Source organism: Thamnophis sirtalis, unplaced genomic scaffold (genome assembly GCF_051295495.1).
Source record: "Thamnophis sirtalis isolate CommonGarterSnake01/CBP01778 unplaced genomic scaffold, rThaSir2_p1.2 scaffold_3, whole genome shotgun sequence".
NCBI lineage: Eukaryota > Metazoa > Chordata > Lepidosauria > Squamata > Natricidae > Thamnophis > Thamnophis sirtalis.
In genome coordinates, this window is record NW_028261383.1 from 90205042 (window position 1) to 90231040 (window position 25999).

General features: G+C 37.0%; 1 protein-coding gene across 2 annotated transcripts; it reads right to left on the bottom strand.

The window, feature by feature from the left end:
- Nucleotides 1-652: 652 nt before the first annotated feature.
- Nucleotides 653-22317, bottom strand: RUFY1 (RUN and FYVE domain containing 1). Of its 2 annotated transcripts, none has more exons than XM_014053195.2 (18): nucleotides 21987-22317; nucleotides 16842-17012; nucleotides 16234-16351; nucleotides 15684-15785; nucleotides 15204-15327; nucleotides 14592-14653; nucleotides 14048-14113; nucleotides 13680-13749; nucleotides 13075-13176; nucleotides 11860-11976; nucleotides 11070-11237; nucleotides 9609-9706; nucleotides 8581-8700; nucleotides 6387-6516; nucleotides 5365-5459; nucleotides 4157-4205; nucleotides 3641-3718; nucleotides 653-1315 (listed from the first exon to the last, which is right to left on the bottom strand). In XM_014053195.2, the coding sequence occupies exons 1-18, from the start codon at nucleotides 22273-22275 to the stop codon at nucleotides 1172-1174; spliced, it is 2103 nt and encodes a 700-aa protein (XP_013908670.2). In that variant the 5' UTR covers nucleotides 22276-22317; the 3' UTR covers nucleotides 653-1171. The 2 variants fall into 2 exon arrangements, with proteins under 2 accessions (XP_013908670.2, XP_013908672.1); XM_014053197.2 differs by having other exon boundaries at nucleotides 22036-22304.
- Between the last annotated feature and the right edge of the window lie 3682 nt (nucleotides 22318-25999).

The window sequence follows — 25999 nt, forward strand, 5'->3', positions numbered from 1 at the left end:
GTCTAACAGATGCAAATTAGTAATTGAAGACTCAACTGCTTGCTTTTTCAGGATGTTCATTTCATAGTCAGTCTTTTCTATGTCTCCAAGCTACAAAAGACATGACAACATTTACCATATGTGGTTTGTGCAGCTTTTAATACTTTGCAGGGTAAAGCTATGTAATTCCTGCCTAATTGTAAAAAAATGAATTCAAAGTTATAATAGTACTGAAAAAGTGACTGATTGTTGCAGCATCTCTGCAGTCACGATCAAAATTCGGGTGCTTGATAGACATACATTTACAATGGTTGCAGCATCGGGGGTGGATGGGGGTGTGTCACATGATCACAATTTGCAACCTTCCCAGACAAACAATATCAATGGAGGAAGCTAAAATAGCTTAACAACCAAATGATTCAGTTGGCCAGTGATTAACTTACTGACTGGCAATCAAGTGCAACTTGTTTACAAACAGATAATTCCGTCCCAATTTTGATAATTAAAAACCTGTATTTCTATGGAAACCCTGGAAGGATAGATCCATTAATTTCTGGATAAATCCATTAATACCTTTTGAAGTCCATCACAGATAACACACCTTAAAAGTGCAGTACTTTGATAATTTAACAACAAAAAAGGAAATTTAGTGATGAATACATTAAGGAACATGTACCAAGTATGGATCAACTTTATTGCGTAATCACATAACTTACAGTATGTTATTCTGTTCACTTTTGAAAAATTTAAAGGCACATTCAAGCATACATTCTTTAAAAATGCTTCCATAGATTTAACTTTTAAGATAACATTTTCATTTATTATATACAGATCAGCAGAAATTTTAGTGAACTGTTACAGAAGATAGATCCATGAAGTGTTCAGAAAATTAATTTGTTTTAGAGCAAATCTCTAAATGTGAAGTATAAAGTTAACATTCAAACAATAGATTTTTTAGCTTAAAAATAACAAGTGTGTGCATCTGAAATAGTGTATTTTTGAATATGACATTTTGCTGGCACTTAATCTATAAAAAATAGTTTCCATGATTTTGGTATCCCATTTTTATAAATAAAATCTTTTCTTGTTTGAATATAATACACGGTGCCATGTATGTTAATGGAGTTTAGAATATTAAAAAATATTTCATGTTCGGTTCATTCCCTGGTCTTAACATTCTGGAATATAGATTTTAAGAAGAATTTGATGAACACCTCTGAAGCAGTAACGTATGGCAGGTATCACAAACTCGTACAGGCTTTGGATATGATGGAAGTGCAAGTTCATTGCTTGAACAGGTGTTACAAAAGATATGGCCGCAGTTTCGACAATGGTGCTGCAAATACAGAAAATAATATTACAAATAGTATCTTAAAATATATAAACATAAATCAAAATGATTTTTAAAATAACTCCAGCTCTGAAAAAGTTGCATGGGAATCCCATAAAAACAGTGGAACTAGAAAATTTTCAAGTGCTGCTTTGGTCATTCCCTGTTCAGTGTAGGCCTCCAAATAAAATATTCTGGAAACAAACTGGAAATGGAATACCTCCAGAATGCCCCCACATAAATTAGAATATTCTGTGCGCTGCTTGGCGAATCCAAGCATGGATTAACTTCTATCCATCTGCCCAGAGACTGAGTTTTTTTACAGTTTTCACCATGTCTTCTCCAGTCAAACAGCAGAAAGAAAAAGATTTCTATTTCATTTTCAGCACTAGGAGTTTTAGGCAGCAGGCACTCGGAGTGAGTCAGTGGCTTGTTCTGATCCCTCAGGACTGCTGCTGAGGGCTTAGATTCCCTCGTGCATGGCAAGTACCACCACCGCCAGACTCATGCCACCAATAGATGTAGAATTGGCCATCCTTAAAATTTCATCAAATACATGTATTTGCCTTCAAGGGACTTTGTTTTTAGCCCTCTGATAATCCTCACTGCCCTTTTTGAACCTGTTTCTCTGAAGCCTTAAAAGTGGAGAATTCTGGGAGATATAGTACTGGGCTCTGACGCGCACACAAGAAGTGTGCTGCCAATTTCTGCGGTCTGTGAAAGAAGAAACTTGGATTGAACTGAAGTCAAAGGGACAGGTTTCAGGAACAAAGAAGGAATGTGAGGTATACTCCGCGAGCTGCGCTGGCTACCTGTCGATCTCCGGATGCGCTTCAAGGTGCTACTAATCACCCATAAAGCCCTACATGGCAGTGGATCTGGATACTTGAGAGACCGCCTTCTGCCAATTACATCCCTGCGACCAATAAGATCTCATAGATTAGGCCTCCTCCGTATCCCATCGGCCAGCCAGTGTCGGCTGGCAACTACAAGGAGGAGGGCCTTCTCAGCAGTAGCCCCGGCCCTTTGGAACGAGCTCCCTGTGGAGATTCGTACCCTCTCCACCGTCCAAGCCTTCCGCACAGCCTTGAAGAACTGGCTCGCCCGTCAGGCCTGGGGATAAGGATAGTTACCCCTCCCGAATGATGAATGTATGTTGCTTACCATTTTAGTATATGTCTCTATTTTGTTGTCTGTATCCCCCCCCTTCCTAGTTTTATGTGAGCCGCCCTGAGTCCCCTCAGGGAAAAGGGCGGCCTACAAATTCTAATAAAACTAAAACTAAACTAAAAACTAAACAAATACTTGCTAAAGACCTTGATAAAGAGTCATGTTTTAAGTCCCTTTAAAATTTCAAAGTGGGGACTCTTCAAAATTTTAGGAGGCTGTTATTCCAGAGGGCAGGTGCTGCTATACAGAAAGTATGTTTGTAGGGTCCTGGAACCCAGAATGAAACCACCTTGCTGAATTGAATTGTCTGGGTAGATACTATGGAAGACAGGAGATTCCTTAAGGCCCTAAATAACAACTGACACTAATTCTCACCCAGGACCAAACTGACAACCAGTGTAGTTCACAAAGCAGTTACATGGGCATCTCGAAGTCTGCCCATCAACGCCTGCACTACTGTATCCTAGACCAGCAAATTTCCAGGAGAAGAGCCTTATGAAAAGCACATTGCAGTATTCAAGCTGTGAAGTGAGCAAGGAATGACTGAGTGCTTCCCTTTCCCAAATCTAGGAAAGGATTTAACTGGTGCCCCAAATGAAGCTGGGCAAAAGCCTTCCTTGTCATTGCTGCCACCTGTTCAAGCAAGGAGTCCAAGAAGACTCCTAGATTATACACCACCCTTGATTGGGGAAGTATAACTGCATTCAAGGCCAACGTTTGACCAAACAAGAATATCAAACACCCACCACCACTTGGTCTTGGTAGGAATGAGTTGGAGATGTCCTCTCTCCATCCAATCCCACAGACTCTAGGCCATTTGACTCCACAGAACCATTTGACTGACCCAGAGTCAAAAGAGATAACTGGGTTTCATCAAGAGGATTAAGACAGCTCCTGGAAAGTAGCAACAAAGCAGCCGTTTGCGCCTCTTACTCATTCTATCAATTCAATCATCCAGGTCATGGTTGGTCCAAAGGTGGTTTCCAAAAAGCAACTGGCTTTCTTGTGTTTTTTCCTTGAAAACGTTTCACTTCTCATCCAAGAAACTGCTGGAAAATATCTTTAGGACTCTTATTCTATTTTATCAGTGGAAAAAAGCACTGACAAAAAATAACTCCTGCCAAGGTAAATATAATAAAAATAATGGAGCCTGGTATTTACCTTTCTTCTTGAAATGGAGAACTCTTTCTCACACTGCTTACAGCTGGTTGCTTCATCATCTTTTAACCATGCATGGCCCTAACATTTAAAAATAATATTAGCTTAATTGAATTTATATAGGCTTATAACAAAATAAAAAGATCTAGGCAAATTTTTGAAAGTTTCTGTAAATTAATTATATATCTAGCTCCCCAAATAGACTTACGTCAACCCTTAGCTATACGTTAGACCAACCCTAATTTAATGTTGGACAGTTTTGCTTCAAAATAAACATGCACAGGATAGTGTTGCACATTGAGAAAGAATATACTGACAACTACATGCCAGAAATTGGTTGACCGACCCGTAAATAAATATTTAAAGAACAGAAGATACTAAGATGCTATGGCAATACTTTTCTAGTTGTACTATTTTGTCCGGGACATTCCCTATGACATGCTGATAAAGGGAAAGATGTTAATAAAACGAGTTACCATTTCTTAAACAAACCTAAACATATTACTGAATCGACAATACCTTTAATGCTTTATTTACTTCTTTAATATCTTCCATCTTAAGTTTTGATCTGGAAAAAATAAATAAATCTAGTAATATTTTTAGTTGCCTGATATTAACCACTACAACCATTCTTCTCATTAAAATATTGACTCGCTTAAAGCATGGCACGACAAAACCGCGGTCCACTAAAGCGCGCCCGATTAAAGCGCGTACCTGACATCAGCAGCGCGACAAATACGACCGCAGAGAAAAAAGGGTGCTTTAAAAAGCGCTTTTAAAGCAAGCCGATTCACGTTAAGGTAAGGGTTAGGTTTAGGTTTAGGTTTAGGGTTAGGTTAAGGGTTAGGGTTAGGTTAAGGGTTAGGGTTAGGTTTAGGGTTAGGTTAAGCGTTAGGGTTAGGTTAAGGGTTAGCGTTAGGTTTAGCGTTAGGTTAAGGGTTAGGGTTAGGTTTCGGGGGGTTAGGTTTAGGTTTACGCGTTAATTTTAGTTTTACCGCTCAGCGTGCTTTTTTCGTCACGCTGTGATGTCAGGTACACGGTTTCGTCGCGCGCGCTTTAGTCGACCGCAGTTTTGTGGTGGAACCGCTTAAAGAAACATCACTGCTACACCATAGGTAAAATTCAAATAAGTTCACAAGTCAGATCCTTCCTTTATTATATTACACTAACTTTTTTTGACACAATAAAGTATCTACCAGGAAAAATTCCAATCTCCAATCGCAGCTGCATTTTCTTTATCAATAATACATTAACTTCAAATCAACATTTAGGCCATTTCATACTTCAATTACAGCCAGAGCTTCACTCATAAAATTTACTGATTTCTTACAAAAGATCAATAACTAGAGAAGTTTCATCTTCTCTCCTGGTGGTTCTAGGGTTGTCAGATTACTGGTGACCTTTAGTCTCAAGCTACTGCTTGAAACGGTACCCTTGCAGCAAGTAAGATTCACCCTGCCTGAGGTGGGTCTCTGGTAACAATATTACTCAGAAGGAAGGAGGGAGTGCTATGGCTCTTTTTCTCTCTGGCCTTTCTTTGGAGACGGTTCCATTGGAAAAAATCTTCCAGAAATTATGAAAAGGCTTTGGAGTATTTAAAGCAATATGCTAGAACTGTTTATGTGGTTTTAATTATTTACTTTTTATTTTGTGAATACTTTGTTGTACCTAATAACTGTTGCAAGATGTGGTACAAATAATGACACAAATTATTGAAATATACTTACTGGCTTAAATGAAGCCCCATTTCTTGAAGGGCTTGTTCTTGTTCTTCACAGATCTTTTCTAGCTGCTGCTTCTCTTCCTGCAGTTTTCGCAATTCCTAATCACGCACACATACACACAGAGACAAATGAAATGGACTACAATTCTATTAACTAGTTTCCCCACATTTCCTATTTATAAAGTCTTTTATAAAATCTACTGAAGTTAAAAAGAAAGATAATATATTCTCTCTCACCTATGAATGGATATATTTTACTGGAAAGCCTATTCTATGCTCCTGTAGCATTAATGAAAGACTACATGGTCTCTATCATTATGAAAACTCCAATAGGCCAGAGAACCTGTAATTAGAAAGGTCTATTGTACTAGCCACAAAATATCACAAATGCAATACACCTTTTTAAAACGTGAAGCTATCATCTAGGGCAGTATTTTTTTAAACTTGGCAACTTTTTTAATACTTCAGCTTTCAGAATTTCCCAATAAATGTGTTGACTGGGGAATTCTGGGAGCAGATGTCTGCACATCTTAAAGTTGAGGTTCAGAAACACTGGCTTAGAGTGATTGGTCCTTCCCCAAATTACATTGTAATTAGCAAATGTGCTATAAAACATTAAAAATAAGAGGATGGAATGAAAGGAATGGGATGGTGTACTCTATTGACCTTCAACATAATCCTGCCATACCTTTCTTAGAAAAATCCCCCCCCCACCGCTTTTTTCACTGCAGAGGAGAACATTTTTTCTCTTCATGAAATATCTTGCTGGCTTAACAATGCACACCATCTCCAAAACACTGATTTCCCATTCCAGTTCTCCCATCCTTTTTAAATCTCTCCTGTTCTCTTTTTTATTGCACATCCCTTTACTCTGAGTGGGCTAGAAGGGTGAGGCAGTGATTCCCTTAGGGAGTAAGCAAACAAAAGACCATCATTTCCCAGTGGAAAGTAATCCAGCTACTATGAAACCATAAGCCTAACCGACCCTCTCTCTCTTGAAAGAAACTAAATCATGACGAGCCTTACTTTTTTCAAACCTTCTACTTGCTGCAGTTCAGCTTTCAGCAAAGCTGTAGTGTCTTTCTCATGGTGTAACTCTCTCTGCAGACTCTGTCGCTGTTCTTTCTCAGTTTTTAACTCTCTCTCAATAACTGAACTGTGCAAATTAAAATAAAGAAGCACAACGAAGTTGGAAACAAAACTTATTTTCCAAAATAATTTACCTTATTAGCACTATGGAATAATTTTGAAAAATCACAAGAGTTTCTACTTTTCCTGAGGTAAAAAAAGGACTTTTTTGGGGGGGCGGGGGGGCGGTGTTCTGTGAAAATAGCCAGTAGGCTCCAGATAGCTACAAGCATGTTCAAGAGCTTGTCCAGAGAGATTCTGACTTTCATTTTGGTTCAAACGCATATCCTCAAAATCCTTTTTAAAATTGCTTCTAGAATTTTCATTTATCATGCAACTTTGAATCAAAATCCAAAATCTCTTCTTCTTGAATACATGGTGTGGAATCAGGAACCAGAATTGATTTACAAGTTTCACCTAGTCTGAAAAATCCTCTGAAAATTACTTTTGAGACTGACTATCTTCTCCCCCCCCCCCCCAGCAAATTAACATTTTAAAAATTTTAACCTTTCCTGCCATCAGAGGATTTCACTTTTGCATTTGGAAGGGACCCAAACTTGACAGACAGGCAAACTTGCTTTGTCTGCTTAACCTGGGAGACTGCTTAATGACCGCAATCTGGACTGTTGGGATTACAGTCACTGAGTGAAGCAAATGTGGATGTCTCATTTAATGACTGCTCCTTAGTGACTCAGTTTCTGGTCCCAATTGTATAAGTTGAAGACTACTTGTGGTTTCAGTGACAAAAGTCACTGAACCAGTACAATTAATACTTTTATTAATTAATTTATGAAACTAAATTTCTTAGGTTCAAACATAGCGATAAGATTCTAGAAACTATATTTCCCAAAAAATCATTGCTCATAACTCAGAACAGAGACTTGGCAATGTAACAAGAACCACACTATTAAACAAAAGGATTACTAAGTGAAGGAAAGAGGAAAAATGTTGGGGTGATGATTTGCTCTTCCCAAAACCTGTTGCCCTATTACAGGTTGCCTTTAACTTATGACAATTTGTTTAATGAGAGTTTGAAATTACGACAGCCAGGGAACAGGTGCCTGAAAAGTACTTCTGTCAAAAAACATTGTACCACCACTCTGAGGTTACATGATTGTGAGCTGAATGTCAGTTGTCATGCACTCCACAATCATCTGATTGCCATTTGCAATCTTCTCTGCTGGCTTCCCCTGAAAGGTAATAAGGAAGACAGCAGGGAAGCCTGTAAGCTGCTGCATGCCTGCTGCATAGCTGAGATTCCCTCCTAGTAAGTAGCTTTTTAAGAGTGAAAGAGCTGCCAGGAGGGAACATCAGTGTGGAGAAAATCTTAGCTTTGCCCCGTAAGGAGCCCTTTGAGAGTGAAAGGGCTGCTTGCTGAGAGGGGGGAACTCTGGTGGGCTGCACAAACGGAGAGCAGATCCCTAAGATCTGAGCTCCATTCCTGCAGCTCTTTGGAGGAGTTCCACTCTGCACAAGGAGGGGAGAGGAACAGGAACTGAGCTCAGACCTTTAACATCTGAGCTCTGGTCCTGCCATCAGAGGATTTCACTTTTGCATTTGGAAGGGACCCAAACTTGACAGGCAAACTTGCTCTGTCTGCTTAACCTGGGAGACTGCTTAATGACCACAATCTGGACTGCTGGGATTACAGTCACTGAGTGAAGCAAACGTGGGTGTCTCATTTAATGACTGCTCCTTAGTGACTCAGTTTCTGGTCCCAATTGTATAAGTTGAAGACTACTTGTGGTTTCAGTGACAAAAGTATTAATTGTACTGGTTTCAGTTTAAGTACGTAAGTATTTAATCCTTGGGGAATACAATTTAAGGAAGTGAAGTCTTCCCCAACTCTTAAGCACCTCCTTTTGGAGCTGTCTTATGGTAGCATATGCATAAGCCTCTATTAGGTGGGCACTGCTAGAGCAGAGATTCCTTCTTACCAGGAGTACTTATCTCTATGGGTGGAAGAACATTTCTGCTGTCTTGGCAGCTAACTGATTTTGTGAACCATCAATTGCAAACAGAATGTGATTCTTCTATTCAAAAGAATACGAACATAAGAACGTTAAACTAAGGTTATATAAAATAATAGTACCAGTTGCTATCCAGTTGGAGTAATTGCTGCTTCAGAGTTTCAATTTTGCCCCCCAATTCTTGTTTCAATTTGACATTTTTCTCTTCTGCAAGCTTCTTGGCTTTGTCTGCATTCTGCAGTCTAAAGTATGAAAAAGAGATATACCACCCTGGTTGTGAGTGTTATTTTTTGTATCACATCAAAATGACAAGTTTAAAACATCAGGGACTAAATACTATGTTCAACGGAAAGGTCATTTCATGCCTCCTGCATCATGGAAAAGTGTAATTCTGGATAGGAAGTTGCCCAGAAATAAACCAAAACAAATTGACGTATGTCTCTGATAATATATTTATTTGAGGTGAACCTTTGTCTTCTACCATACTAAAAATCTGAGGAGCTCTGCCAGCAGCTTCTAAATAGGCTAGCAGCAGCTTAAAGAAACTGCTAGGGAGTGCAGAAGAAAAGAACTCACCACAACAGGTCCCATCATAAAATCTTATGATTAATTACAGTAACCCATCTCCAGTTCTATATAAACGCCTTGGTTGAAAACAGATATAAAACTGAATAAATGTTTATAAAACTGGATCTGATTCAGCCCCCCCCCTCTCAAGTTTCTTGTCCCAGTGCTATCACTGATTCATCCTCCTATGACCCCTTTCCCCTTCTCTTCCATATATTGACTTTCATCATACCAAACTAAGATTTCAGCCTCTCCAGCTTCGTTTGTACATTCTGATCTATAAAATTCTGTATCATTACAATATAGCGACTAATCTCCCTAAAAGCCTTCTCCATTACTCATTCCATTTGACAGGGAAGCAAGTAGGGCAATAGGCCTGATAATCCCTTCCCAGGTTTTCCTCTGGTCAAAATATGCCTTACAAGGCTCTCCAAGATTTTGTCGAAAAAATGGGCAGTGTCAAGGGGCACTGTGAAAAACTGGCATTCATGCTTCACTAGAAGCAACCTGTCCGAATTCTGATATGCAGAACACTGCAAAATTGCTAAGACCACACCTTGACCAAATATGTGGAAGAAATCACCTGTCCTCCAATTGTTTCACAGAAGACATAATTTGATCTGTTTTGCCTTCAAAGGATGATATTGCTTCTTTTTTCTGTTGTAAAGAACTCTCTGCAGTCTGGAGCAAAAACAAATTCAATCACTTTAAATTAATCACTTCTTATGACTTGGAGGGCTGTAACAGTTCAAAAAAATCATTTTTCACATCTCTTTTCATATTCCTGTCTCTTCAAAGATTCTCTTAATTCTAATATAGCAGAGTTAATAAACCTGATGGCAAAAACCAAGAAACTGCCTTAGCTGCAGTATTTCAAAAGAAAAAAAAACACCTCGGAAATAATCCAATACACCTAAGTTTACTCCCAGATTGTAACAATAAAAAAATATAATTTTATCTTTGTAGTGCAGAAATGAGTGCTTAATTGGTGGCTGAATTGTTTGTTTAGCAGAAGGTCTGAAGTGGATGAAATTTTAATTTATATCAGGGCTACCTGACAAATATGAGTGGAGTCAATATTTTTTTCTCAGTTCCCTTGAGGGGAAGTTTAAAAAACTTTTTTAAAAAAAAACCTCTCCATTTAGCTTTTTAAGACCTACAGTAGAATTTTGTGCTTCTTGCTGGCAAATAGCAGAAAGCCACATCATCACGTGTTTGCGATTGCTAGGAGCTTTGGGATTGCATGCTTGTCTGGCTACCTTATTCCAGAGCCTTTGGCCATCTGCTGCCTTTTCAAGTATTCTATTTAAAACAGTGCCTGAAAAGAAAATACTGCATAAAAGCTTCTAGTAATGTCTTAGCTAGATGAGTGATGGATGTTGAATAATAGGGGATCCCCACATTAAACTTCTAAATCATTCTCCAGATCAAGAATAAGCATCTAATTCTTGAAATTTTCATCTTTTCCAGTCAGAAAAGTAACTAAATTAGGAAAACACACATTCGCTCCCTGTGCTTCTGTCGTAAGGATATCACAACTAAAACTGGGGAAGTGAACAATTATTTGCTTTTCAGCTATGTGTGAAGAACCCCCTTGTTTGCCAATAGAAGACATTACAGAGGTGAAATTGAAGACCAGGTTACAATGATACAATGATCCTGGTTTCATAATAATTAGTTTATGAAACTAGAAATGAATTCTTGGCTTGAATGCTTTCTTACCTCTCACATGACCATATATTATCCAAGTCAGAATTGGTATTTCCATGAAAATGAATTATGGCACAAAATCCAGAGTTATCCTAACTGAACATATTTATTAGTAAATTGATCTTAAGCCAGAGTTCCCTATTTGGAATATAACAATCAGGATCTCTAAGTTAAAATCAGCAATAGAAGTGAAGATGAGATATAAAAGAATATGCACATTTTCAGCTTCATAAATAAGAGTGATCATTGCATAAAACTTGATCAAACAAACCAGACGCTTTAATTCCTGAATTTTAGGACTATTTGTGGCCATAGCAAAGAGACTCTTGAATACCTGAGATTTATTGAACATCTGCAAATTGATAGCCTTAACTTCCTCCAACTGCTGGCGAAGTGCAACCAAGGTATCTTGTTTTTCATGTGTATCTTTCTCTAGAAGTTTCATGGCAATTTCCATCTCTGTTTTCATTGCAGTCTGAAGCTCCAATTCTTTTTCCAACTCCTTAAAATTATAATACACGCTGCATACATAAAACACTTCATGTACATCATGAAAGCTCAATATATTATTTAGAGCAGCCTTCTCAATTTTATGCCATTCTGGACTGCTGAATTGGGCTACCTACCTTCTATAGTTCAAGGCAACTGGGGAAGGACGTGTTACACTAAATGAATAAAAGGATCTTTTATATTTACTAGTTACATAGTATATTTCCCCCCCAATTGTTTTGGCTAGGATCCAAAGAGATTTATATTCATATTTGTACTTTTCATATTTTCCAATTCTTTTTAGTACTGCCCAGAAGAATTGGTTATGGACTCTTTGTGTTGAAACAACAACAAATATTGCAGACAAAAGCAAAAATAATGACCTCTGCCTAGCTTTGGAATTTTTGAATCTTTACTAGTATATTCCTGCAACCAAATGGAAAATCTACTCTTACATTCAGTCCTAATAAAAAAGCCAGGTTTATACAAATCCGCCTTTTGCATCATTACATCAATCAATATTTATAAATGACCATTTTATATGAACATATATTTCTATATGAATAAATTTAAAGGGGAAGTTTAGGGACTATTTAACATTTCCACCGCCACTTGTTAAAATTATGAGCTCTCACCTTTCGAATTCTTTTCTCCTCTTTTAATTGCTTCCAGACATCACTGTACATTTCATCTAGACCTTGTCGTGATTGTTTATAGGTTTCCAGTTCCACTTTGGTGTCCAGTTTAGTTACCTAGATTAAAAAGTGGGTGAATAACCTGCTAATAGATTGAAAACTCAATGTTTTTATTAGAGGAATCAGAGGTAAGATTATCAATGGATACTGCAATCAACAAGTTATCTTATATCTGTGAAAAGATAGGAGCAACAAAATGCTAAAGACTTAAAGACACTGATTTAGGTTAATTTATAAAACTGTTGAAGTTAGCTGGGGAAACAAAGCAAAATACTGATTTTCATCCATTCATTTTGCTGGAAAAATGTCAAAGAAAGTTGATTTCTGTAAGAATGAACTGGGAAGCCCATTCTTCTAGGAGCTATTATGCATCTCAGTATGTACAGAAGAACTAAGGTTGAGGAAGGTAGCTGGAAACTAAAACATGGATAGTATTTCAATGTATACTTAATGGTATTAGTTTTAATGAGATACATTTATTTGTTCTTGCCTTTCTTTCAAGATCTTAAGGCAATTTACATGGAGAACGCTCTTTACTTTGTCCCCATAATAACTAATCTATGAAATAGGTTGGGCTGAAAGAGTGTGTCCCAAAGAGATAACATGGCTAGAGGTGATCTTTAGTCTCCAGACCTAGTCCAACATTTTAAGCATGCCACTATTGGATACTGGCTTGTCCTTCACTGAACAAAGTCTTATTTAATTTGCAGAAGGAAACAGGAAGCTATCCTGCTGGAAATAGCTCAATAATTATCTTCACTTCTTCCACTCCTCTATGGCACTTGGTTCTCTAATTGCTCAAATAACATGAGACTTTCCAATGGGGCTGTTTAATGGAAGGGAAAATCAGAGAAAGTCCATTTTCAGTCAGATGTGCAGAGCATATAAATTTAAAGCATCATTGTCATTATCTTTCTCTTCTTATCAAAGGAATAATTGAGCACAAATTTGTGTCTAACCTACTACTACTTTATCAAAATGATAATCTTGTTGCAGGTCACATATATAGGAGTACCTTTTTGTTCCCTAAGAGATTTTATATATGTATGTACTGTGCATTTTTGTGTTAGGGAAAAAAACCCCAGATAACAATAAAAATAAATAAGAAAACAATTAAGGCTCCTGTGTAGTCTTAGGAGATTTTCATTATCTGACCTCAGCATACTTTTCACTGCGTTCACGAATTAATTCATTTTCCTGTTTCAAGTCCTGTTGTTCTTCCTGAAGAGCTTTGATTCGATCTGTTGCTGCCGATAGCTGCCCAAAAGATGGTAGAGGAAGAGGGATTAAAAAATTAGAAGAGTTCCTTTCCCCAAATGAAACATTCATATATTATCCTGCTGTTCATAAAAATCTGCTACTCAGTAGTGCCTCAAATGAAGTTCTAAGATTTAACTGAGTAATTATGTTCCTTTTCCAAAATAGGAACTAATTACTATTATGCTTTTTCATTAATGCACTATTCCTTTCAGATGATGGCATGAATTTACTCTGCTCTTAATAATCAATAAGATTTGTAGCTCGATGATCTGAACTTTTTACATACAAAGTATTTGTTTTCTAAAAATCCTGATGGACCTATAGCTTGGTATAAAAGTAGCTTCCCACTGTTCCTGTACCTAAAAGTTACAATCAATGTACAAGTTGCCATGTTATTTTCTTTATTCCTACCCTGTCTTTATTCTCTAGGTTTTTTCAGATACATGTCTGAGCTATTTAATTTAAAAAGTAATTGAAAATATGTCACAGTGACCACAAACCTCTTCCTGGAGCTTGGAATTTGTTTTCTCTAAACACTCTATCTTGCTCTGAAGATCTCCAACAGTGCAACTATAATGAAAGAGACTCAGTAGCTGTATAATAATTCTTACCATTTTATCCCAAGAAGAAAAATACATTTCTCAAAACAATTGTGGTCCCCAAACTAATAAAATAGTCTAATCCAAGACAAAACTTGGGGTTCCAACTAGAGGTAAGGTGAAGAAGGACATACTGTGTACAGATACTAAAACTCAGAATAGTAAGGGAAACAGCAAGCTTTTCTAAGTGGGTACAACATCCTTTATGTAAGACTTGTGGTCTTCATAAGAGGGTGGGGGAGAATAAAGGATTAATCAACAAACTATACCTTAAATGTCGATTAAGTTCTTCTACATAATGTTTCTGGTCAAGCACAGCAGTAATTCCTTCATCTCTAATATTAAAAGAAAGATCATTGTCTTTTCAAAACAGTCAACTCTTTCAAGTGCTATTTTATAATTAGAACAGTTGTTGTATAGTAAGATTTATTTCACATGCTACAAGTACAAATCCTGAACACTATAATCAGTAGGTATAACAATTTATTTTTATCCCTCCTTTATTATTTTGATAAACAACTCAAGGCACTGAACATATTTGTCATTCCTCCACTTATTTTCTTCACAACAACAATAGTGAGTTGGGCTGAGAGCGAGTGACTGGCTCAAAGTTGCCCAACTGATTTTCATGCCTAAGGCATTAATTAATGCCTAATTTACAGCGTTTTATAGTTTTCTCCTTTTTAATTTGCCTATTTCTATTCAATTTTTCACTTTCTATGGAAAGTAATTAGGAAATTTTAGACTTCGCTCATCTCTGATATAGTTTTCTGCTACACAATTTTGAAAAGCAGAAGCTTAACTTATACATACCCTTTGTCGTTATCAATGCACTGTGTATCCTTAAGGTACAGAGAAAAATCAATCACAGCTACCTGACAGGAAATATAAATTTCATTAAATTATATTGTGTCTAATACAATTCACTATGATGTACTTTTCATATCCTTTTCACATACAAGGGAATTAAATGCAAGGGGATTCAGCCCATTAACATAGTCCATTGATTGTCATTGTCTCAAGATGAACTCAAATGCTTGTTTTCTTGATACAGTACTTTGGGCAGCACTAGTGTCCAGTGCAAAGAGCCATGCCAACAGAGAGGCTGGTAACAAGCATACAGCACACCAGCTAAGCAAAAATGCTCCAAAGAAAGAAAACCATGACATGACCAATGACACTCAGTAAAACCAAGCAAGAAAAAGAGTCAATAAATTGCATAAATGAACTCTGCAGGAGGAAGAGGATGGGCACAAGATCCAAAATGTGGCCATCCAGTTTGCATAGATTCAAACTATTTCTATTTATTATTCATGGTTTTATGCTGGCACAGAACTTCTGTAAATAAGGCAGTTGTAAATACAATTATTACATTTTCAGAAACAATTGCCACTTGGGATTTAGTTTAAAGGAGACCATTTTCACCTGGGAATCCAAGTCTTCTCCTTTTAAACAGAGATTTGCATCAATGACATTTAGTCCCACTAAAAGGCCCACAATCACAGCTCCTTCCTCTTCCATCATCAAGGCATCAGGCTCGTAATATTCACTAGGAAAGGAAAATATAATGATTTAGAAAGGAACATTTTACTGGTCATCACAGTGGAAGATTCACTTGAGGATAATTCAAATGGTTTTTTTATAAACTAAATTATCTCTTATCCAATTAATATTCTGAATATAAACATTGGGCTGGATTTAGCTCAAATGGAAGAGTTTCTCCTTTTGTCAGGAGTTTTAGTTGCAACAACACTTTTCTGTCTGCAGAAGAGTGACAGGGAAAGGGAATAGCCCTTCCTATTTTTCACTTGGCAGGACTGATCCAAAGTAACTTCTAGATCTAATTTAACTCCTCCTCTTTCTGCACAGTAATAAGTGTTCTTCTTGAAGAAAAATCCAAAATACCTCAAGAGACACTTGTGATCCAAGAGTACTTTCAAGTAGTCTGCCAGTTTCTTTTGCATCACGGCAAGATAAAGCCAAGCTCTGCCTCTTCCTATTGGAGTCCTACAACCACACAGGAAAATGATTAAATGTCAAATTGCTCAGGATAGAAAAGGAATGAGAAACAAAATATTGCCAGGTTAAACATGAATAATTGCTAAAAATATCAACCATTTCCCACAGAATAATTTGTCAGAAGAACTTAAAATATTTAAAGTGTGTCCATTTTACTTAATGCTTTTTCTTTAGGTTGAATAATTATGCCACTCTATCATTAGTATTAATACTTTACATAGATGATTTTGAAAGACAATAAATAAAAATACAGGTTAGTAGTTTTACTCTAAATAAAAATATTTTGAATTACAATTCTAGTGAAAAAAAATCTGTTTTTAACTGATGATCAGCAAAAACCATCTGATTACTACTACTAGCAGTATTAAAAAGATAAAAAGTATGCATTCTTTTAAACAATCCAAATTAAAGAACTATATTATCTGTGTCTACTCACTTTAATTCTGGCAGATTTCTGACACTTGTTGCTAAATCTGATGCCTCTGGACAAAGTTTCTCCACTAATTCTAAAGGCCCAAAAAATGATTTGTTCTGGCCAATAAAACTCTTCTTAGCTAAATAAAGGTAGAATGGAAGGAAAAACATATTATTCTACTTCAGTTCATATAATGCAGATATCTAAGATGCAACCTAATTGGACTGTACTTTTAGATAAACACTAAAAAAAGGTGGTGATATATTCTGAGTTTCCTATATATTAAAGGAACTTAATATACAAGTAACATACTTGGAAGGCCTATTTTCATATATGCCTTAATATAGAGTTTGTTTCCCTAATGCACAGAAGTAGGCAAATATGTCAAACTACGCAGTCAGGTTTAAATATTTTTCCCCATTGCTTCTATGCATTTTCTCATGGTTCAATTACAGGAATTAACTATACCGGTCAAAGTAAGTTCTGCAAATATCTGGTGGGTATTTCGGTTGAATGGGACAGTTAAATAATAAAAAAAAGCCTAGTGTCCTTCAAATATTCTTAACCAATAAGAAAAATATTATGCTTACAACCATACAAACATAAACTCAGATTTGAAGCAAACTCACCTTTAAGTCCATGCTTGAGACAATGTTCCAAAACAATAAAGAACTGCTGTAGCGGAGGGAAGTCAGAATCAAGAGTCCTTCCCAAACTCAAAGCTGACTGGATTAAGATTTTAATACTCAACTTCATCATATTCACAAGATTGGAACGCTCTTCCATTGTGTGGGATCTGGCTGCAAAACACATATAGACAAGTAGACATGTGTATAAGAAAACCCCCAGCACCTGGAATAATATGCAAAAGGTACTATTCATAAAAAAGCCCACAGTCTGCAAGTATTTTTAGTTCATGTTTAGGCACAAAAAATGCATAACAATAATGGACTCTAAATCAATATGGTAAAACGCACCCAGGTACATACATGTGTGCATTCCCAAATGTGAATAATAAGTAGGTCACTATCATTAGTGAAAGATACATTAGCACTAGATATATTCATTAGTGCAACAATACTTAAAAGTGCACAGGTACTTTTGTTCCATTCTCCCCAGAAGGATGCTTGCAGTGCAACATTTTCAATCCTATTTCATTCCTACAGGAATGGCCATCATGGTTGCTTATAAACACAGACAGAAGAAATCTTTGTTAAGCATGTTAGTACAAAAAACAGTGGTGGCTATAGAATATCGTCAAGGTTATAGAAGAAACCCCCATGATTTATTCTCGGCCTTATTCAGACGTTACAGCGAGAAAGCACGCATTGCAATTTCATCCGAAAAGCAGGAGAAGCAGTTTTCCATTGCAAAGAAGGCAAAGTCATCCTCGTGCATGAGTTTTCTCCCCGGTCCCACACTTACAGACGTACAACGGTCTACTCAGTCCTGAAAAGCTTCCCCGGAGGCGATTCCCCGTCTCCACCTCCCGGGATCGATCACGTGTATACTCCAGCCTTCCACGGGCAAAACTGTCATTTCCTCTCCCCCTCCCCATTGGTTTCTCACCTGCACCTGCGTTACCGGAGTAACACTTCCCACCCTCTCCACGTTCAAGGAGAGGCCTCTCGTTGGACAAAACACACGGAATCTGTTATACCCTTTCTGCGAGCCAATTGCAACGCTGCATCGACCATTCCAAGGGCTCAGATTGGCCATGCTCTCTCATTTGCCTTCTTATGTTTTGACAGGGGAGAAAAATGTTCACATCCTCACTCCCCCAAACTCGCTTCTCATTGGACACAGAGGCAAATTGGCTCAGCAAACTCCCGAGCCATTATAAACAAGAAAGCGGAGGCGCCATTTTAGTTGTCCCTGTTTCTGGAGGTTGGTCGCTTTTTAGGCTTTCTCCCCACGCGACCGTTAGGGGGTGCAATGAGCGGCGGGCTTTAGCTTCTATTCCCATTAAGAATCGCTTCCTTTTTTCTGGGGAAGCTTAACGTTTTAAAATCCATTTTCTAAATGGATTCTGTTCTGCTTCCCCACAGTCTTAATTTTAAGGATCCCAGAATCAGAGTTGGAAGGTGGCATTCAATACACAGTAAAGCATCTCTGACGGATCTCTCGCCGGCCTTTACCTAAGATAAGCTGGGAGGAGAACCCCTCCTTCCCCATAGACTAGATTCATTCTCATGGGACTCTCCTTCGCTATTTGCGCTGTGTCTTGCAGGATTACATTTACTTCCCCACTCCTTTTTATCAAAATGAACCATCTCGGTAGCTAGGTTAGCATGCTGGCTGGGGAATTCTGAGAGTTGAAGTCCATATGTTTTGAAGTTGCCATTTTAAAAAAAAACAGATTTAATACAACATAAGTACCCCAGAAGTCTAAATTAAAGCACTCTACAAGCACTATTCCTTTCACAAGCACGACTCCTGGGTGAGTGTGATCACCTGGACTACAATAATATCTGTAAGACATGGTAGACCGAACCTAGCAATTATGTTTTGATTTTTGCCTGTATGCTGTGGCTGGCACACAGCTATGGATTTGTTCTTCCTGGCAGTTTGTATAGCCAGATTGATAACATATGAGTGAGAAGTAGCATTTCTGTCAGTTGTATGATGTACCACGTGTATTGGTACCCATGTGGCTTGTGCAGCGGACAAAATGAAAGGTGAGCAGAAATCAGAAATTTGATTTTAGAAGCTTGCAAGCTTTTTGGAATTGTTAAAAGTCTACCTGTATATGGTCATATATTACTTTTAAAACTTTAAATAAAATACATAGAACCACTAAAAGAAATGTGATGGATGTGCAGGGAGAAGATCCGTTTTTCCAGGAGGAATTTGAATATACTTCATATTTAATCCTAAAAATATTTGTAGCATGATGTTACACTAAATCCCCACTTTAATATTGTCTATTCTAGAGTATGGGTATGGTTGCTGCATGTTTAGAAGCAATTTTCATCGGTGTTGGAGTTTATGCATCATTGTGCACAGCATATCCATCTTAATGTATTAAACTTGCTGAGCATTTTCTTAAAATGTGGCTGACTATAAAGTAATGACAGCCTTTTAAACCATATGGTCCACCAATAACCTATTTCAGAGAGGCTATTCAATTTAAAAAAAATAAGAATTTGTTGAGATGTAGTATATACATATTTTTAGATATCTTTTTTCTCTTACTTAAAAACATTTTTCTATTTCTGATAAATGTGAAAATCTTGAATACAATCCTATTGGTGAAAATAAATTCTTCCTGATAATTTTCTTTCTTTTGCCTTTTAGTCAATTTTGACTCTAGCCAATACCTGCAGTTTACTTGGCAAGATTTTTTGGGAAGTGGTTTTCCATTGTATGTTTCCTTGTCTGAGAAAGAGTGAGGGGCCCAAGGACACCCAGCTGACTTTGTGCATAAGGCAGGTATTGGTCTCCTGGTTTTTAGCTTGGTATCTTAAAATTTAAACCACTATACCAAACTGGTTCTTCAAGACAAAATGTTCTAATTAGTTAGTCTAATACTGTATGTTGTATGAACCCATCTTGGAAGTGGGGGGAGGGAATCAGCTTATAACTTAATGTCTCATACAAACACAAAACATTGGCTTAATTGAATAAACTATGATTTAGCTACCATCAATTTTCCCCAAATCCATAAACCAGTTAATGCTAGATATCCTGCAAGTTTAGACACAAGAACAATACCAAAATAAGGTATTAGTGTAATCCTATAAATTCAACTGCGTATTTGCTAAAGTATAAATGCAATAATCTATTGTTCAGTATTTCATTATTGGAAAGCACAATTATATAATAGGATGAAGTGATAAAGGACTAAATTATAAATAGGAAAGTAGCAGTGTTTAGGAGATTATTGAAAGAATATTTTTTCTGACGTATGAATAATGAAACATTTTAGTTGTATTATAATTTTATCTTAAAGTCAATTTTCTTGAATTGAAAGAATTATGATTCCCTCGACAAAGTGGAATTTATTAATATATTTACATTTCTTCTCAAACTCTTGGTGTGCTTTTTTTCTCGTTATAAAAAAAGTACATTGCTTTTCATTTGGATGACAACTTTATAGTTTAATGTTCCAGGAATTAGGATATGCTTCATACATATGCACTTAAAATAATTACTATCCATTAAATCTTGATAAGTACTAGTACTTCTGAAATACTCTATTGTACACTACTTTAATTCTCAGATTCTGATGAATATATGTATATGAATTTACATTCCATTCAACTGATTTCTCTGCATCATTAACACATTTTATTTCTGCCACATTATTTATACATGGAATTAATTCATTCTACTCATGCCTTTAGGACTAGAAATATATTTATATAATCATCTCACTAGAAAATTTCATTTGATAGGACAATATTAAAATTCTTGCAGGTAATCAGTTTTATCAAATTTATTTTTGAAATTGATTATTGTTAACACATTATTTATTGTGAAGGAAATAAACCTTTTTTTTTTCTTCCAATCAAACACATCAGATTCTTAGGACTGCCACAACAGGTCCCTGCAATATTTTGGCAAAGGTTTTGCCATAATCTTCTTCCTAGGGCTGAGAGAAAGTGACTGGCTTCAACCAGATGGTTTCATGCCTTGGGCATGACTAAAACTCATGGTCTCTTGGTTTATATCCAGATGCCTTAACCACTACCCTCAACTGTCTCTAAATAATGCTTACATGGGAATTTTAAACACAATGAATCTTCCTCCATGAATGTAGAAATCTAAGACTGAACACTTTTGATGGACTGGTAAATTTCCATGTGGAGAGATTAGGGCTGTGCAGCAATGTACATTTGAAGAAGAATTTGATTTGAAAATGTGTGGGGGTGTTCATGTTGCACCCAACTCCTTTTAAAGAAGCTGTACCTTTTCCTGGGGTCCCTGGGATTTATCACATGAAAGCTGTGTTTGATTTAAGAAGGCTGACATACTCTAAATAATCTCTTGGAATCTGAATCACTGCATTATATCTAATGGCTATATCCTAAAGTGCAGGGCCTAAGCTAAAGCATATCTTTGTCAGCACCATGTTTTGTCTCTCCTATTTGTAACTCACACTTTATTCCTTTTTAGTTTACTTAAGTTTGTATATTAAAAATTTCTGCAATTAGATTTCTCTGTGGAAATGTACTGTGATATGTAAGCCTAGACACAATGTAATTTACGACATATTTATAATCTGATAGACTTCAACATTCAGCAAATAAATATAAGTTGCCAATTTATACATAGCTATGTTTTTTGGTATTTTAATTCAAGTAGAACTGTACTGTAGAACTGTACTGTCATATAAACAAACCAAGTCATGTTATCCAGATCCAAGAGAAAAAAGATGAGTCTCAAACAGAGACTCCCTACCTGTCAAATATTCTAAGATCGATTCAATATAAGCTGTATTATATATATCTAGAAATAACTAGAAATGTTTTCTAGAACTTGTCCATGAATATATTTTTAAATGTGGGGCATCGACCTTCAACATGTGGAGATCATTTCCAGGCATGTGCAGAAAACTTTAACAAAATGAAGATGGAATACAAAGAAAAGGTCCAGCTCAAAGGAAAAACGACTCCCAGAGCCAAGACTCTCTATAATACATTCTTAGTCGGAAGTCAACTCGCCCTGAAAGTTTTCTATAACCAGTCCCTCCTCTACCACGATAAAAGCCACTTACTCGCTTTACACCCCACACCACCATTACCAAAGACAAGCAATAAACATAGCCATACTTTGTTTTGCTGAGCTGTCATTGCTGAGTGGTTTGGGAATGAGTCCTACCGAAGCTGCAGACTTCAGAGCGTTTCCGTAGCTCACTGCTAAGTTTTCCGAGGCTTTCTTGGCCAGGGAGAAGATGGGAGCGGACCAGCTGGCATCTGGACTCCCCCTCTCTTTGCCATCGCTTTTCAGCTCAGAGGGGCTGGGGATCTGGGCGCAATCAACCACTTCAAAATCTTCTCTCGATCCAGCCGCAAGTTCCTCGCCGCTCTGCCCGTCTTCGGCCATCTTTCCTTGGGTCATATGACACCCGTCACTGTCAGGAGCCCCAGGACTTCTTCCGGCAATGGCGCTGCGAGTTGGCGTCCGAAACTCCGTAAACAGAAGCAAAACCCCAAGAAGCGCCTCGAATGAAAGTCTACGTATTTGACCTGCATTGCTATCTCCCCGCTGTTGCTCTGTGGCCGCTCCACGGTTGCCGGACTCTTTTTCTCAGATTTTTTTTTAATTCGGAAGAAATCTCACGTGTGTTTAATGAGATTTATTTCCAATATGTTTACTGGGAGACCGTCTCGGTTTTCATCGAAACTGATGGGAGTTTGGTGTCGTCCTTACACACTTTTCTTATTACCGCCCCCGCCGCCTTAGACTAAAACCCAGCAGGTTGGTGCAGAACGATCGGTTGCATCAACATAACATCGGTGTCCAAACAAACCATAACTCCCTTTGAAACCCCAAATGAAAGAGATGGGCCTGAATACCTTTCCTTAGTGATGACGTGTTATGGAGGGAAGTGGGGGGAGAACCGTCCGAAACAATACATTTTGATTTCACGTGCAAATACTTTACTGTTTTATATTTTATATGGTAATCTGTGTACTCTTCTAAAAGCGCCTACATTATGAGTCATCTGAATGAAAGATTAAGCGCCTGCCTTGTTCTCTTTCTCCTCTTAAGATGTTTTTCCAAACAAGAACCCTGGGCGTGGGGAACTTCCTTTAAATCTTCTGGCTGGTTTGTGTAACAGGTAATACCATCAGTTGCAGAATAAAGTTTCGCTGCCATCTAATGGAACAATCTGGTAAATGTTTAATCTGTTGATTCAAACGTTTTAGAGAGCAATCTAATTTGTTACCATCCCAGGGCTGGATAACTTTAGGGGGCGGGGTGTGTGAAGTGCATATGAAGCACTTTTTTCGAATATCTTTCATAGGGAAGAAGGACGTTGCATACCCTTTTATTTTTGTGAATAGTAAGTCAGGCTATACTTACTTTGGACAATTAGAACATATGATTCAGGCCTCATTTAAGCATAAACCCAGAACCACTCTGCTATTTCTTAAAGTAGCCCATCTCACTATAATTATTAAACAGTCAGTTAGTTGTTAAGATTGGATTTGGCATTTTTGTCCACCTATCAAGTGTTTCCCAAGGACCTGGACGAGGCAGATGTTGTTAAATGTTAAAGGTACTGTTGCAGGATGTAAGCTATTCCAAGTAAAGCTCCCTTTTACAGTTGATTGATGGTGATTTTGTCAATGCTGGTGGTGTTTGAGTGGTGTGTATTTGTCATTGGTAAATAACTTTTCTTCTGTAATCCTCAAATGTTGGCCCTGATTGCTTAGTCAACAGTCCTGAATCCTGTAGCTCATCAATAGATTTCCAGCCACACCTAGTGTGGTCCTTGTTGACCTGGGTAACGGCTGATTTAATACTGGTTTAGGTAAATTATATCTCAACCATTTTTTTAATAGGAGAGACGAGGCCTGCCCAGTATGATGGAACCTGTGGCATAGTTCTGATCTTCCCCAGAGCATACATATTCCACAACTATGTCAAAGTAGTGTCTCATGGGTATTATATACACAAAAATGTGAAATCATAGTTGCCAGTTCTTTAGCTGGTATTGGCTTTCATATGCAGAATTTTTTCTCTAGGATGTCAATACAGTATATGCACAAATCCTTATAGCGTGGTGTTTTTAAATTGACAAATGGAAATTTTGTCAATATGCAAATTTTCTAGATGTCATCCAAGATTTTGAACATTTCCAGATGCCCAATTTTATTTTTTTTCCCACTCAATTTTTAACCATTACTCTTATGATTAGTTCTTGCATGATTTTACTAAATTCATCTTCAGATTCTTTTATCCTTTCAGCATTTGTATAATGATATTTTTGAGTTTTCCATAGATCATTTCAAAACTGGATTATTTCCTTTTTTGTTCAGTTTTCCATTTTCAGAATTTATTTTGCTATTTATAGAATGTCCTTTGGTTTGGTTTAAGGAATAGCAGAGAGATGCTGGGCTCTTATGAATCTGTGACCTGTGAATCTGGTTTCTGGCAGCCAGATTTCTTGCTTGTCAACATTTATTGTCAGATCCTTAACTTTAACTTCATTTTGCAAGGAAATTTTGTCTCAGTATCAGGAATTCAATATTATTCTAATAGTTAAAATTAGCCCAGAAACAGGTGCAATGAAATAGGAAATTATCTTTCAATTATATCAAATAAACAGAGAAGATACTAGTGGACATGGCTAACAGCTGCTTTCTTATAGCAGAAGAGTAATACTTACTGGATTTGACCAAAGAATTATCTAATCAAGCCCCACAGGACCCAACTGGATACTAATAAAAAGACTATAGTTAGAATTTTTATACTGACTTGTATTTATATGCATGCTCTTTTTGATGTACAGTAATAACTGCATAACAGAGATATGGTGGTTCAGTGGCTAAGATGCTGAGGTTGTCAATCAGAACCAGTTCGAATTGGTGGTTCAGCAGTTTGAATCCCTAGCACTGCATAATGGAGTGAGGTCCCGTTATTTCTCTTAGCTTCTGCAACTGGTAGTTCGAAGCACCTAAAAAATGCAAGTAGAGAAAATAGGAACCACCTTTGGTGGGAAGGTAACATCGTTCTGTGCGCCTTCAGCGTTTAGTCATGCCGGCCATATGACCACGGAGACATCTTCAGACCGTGCTGGCTCTTCGGCTTTGAAATGGTGATGAGCACTGCCCCCTAGAGTCAGGAAAAGGGAACCTTTACCTTTAATAACAGCATCTCCTTTCAATTTGATTAATTTTCTTTTGAGGTACAGTATATCAAATTGCCTACCATATCACCTATGAAAAAAACTCATTCCATAACATAAGATACACTATATGGAGAAATGTTTCCTACTGTCATTCTTTTCCTGGTTTTTATTCTTCAACATTCTCCAGCCAGTCCTTTTTAGATTGATTAAGCTATAATCTCCAGAATTTTTTGTCTATATGCTTAACTATGCATTTTGACTGGAAATTCTGGGAGGAGGAGTTGGATACTTGAAAAACAGGAGATTAGGCTAGGCGGATTTAGTTCTTTCCCATGTTCTGTAATTGTATGAGGGATTGGGCAGAACATAAGACTTTCCATTAGATGTCACTGTAGTAGTTTCCTATTCAATTTAGAGTCTCTTCTCATAGTATTTTACATAATACTGATTTTTTCTTAAGTCCTCAAACAATATATCTGAATAACATCATTTTGAAAAATTAATGCCTTCACTCAAATAAAAATGTATTTAAAGATAAATGTTATTATAGTGTTAAAAGTAGTAATACTATACTTTTAATAAATGTAATATATGTTTACTTTTTCACAGCAGACAACAACACTGTAAAAATAGAGACTCTATCAATTTCCCCTCTCTTTGCTGAATACAAATTACAACATTTTGTTATTCTACTTCCAAATCATACTATCAGAATGAAAAAATAATAATTTACAGAAAAATAACTCTTAAAGATATTAATAGAAGCACAACTTTATGCTTGGGTATCCTTCCAACTCCCATATATTTGCTGCAAAATGAGCATGTTAAAAAAATGGGGCTTTGCTGTGTTATGTAGAACATGTTATCATACAAAATCTCTCTTCTTTCAGTATTTAATCTTCCTGAGTTTATGACACTTCTTTCAAGCAAGTTATTTGCAGGACTGCTTCTCTCTGAGGACATCAGCCCTTCCTTCTAGATTAG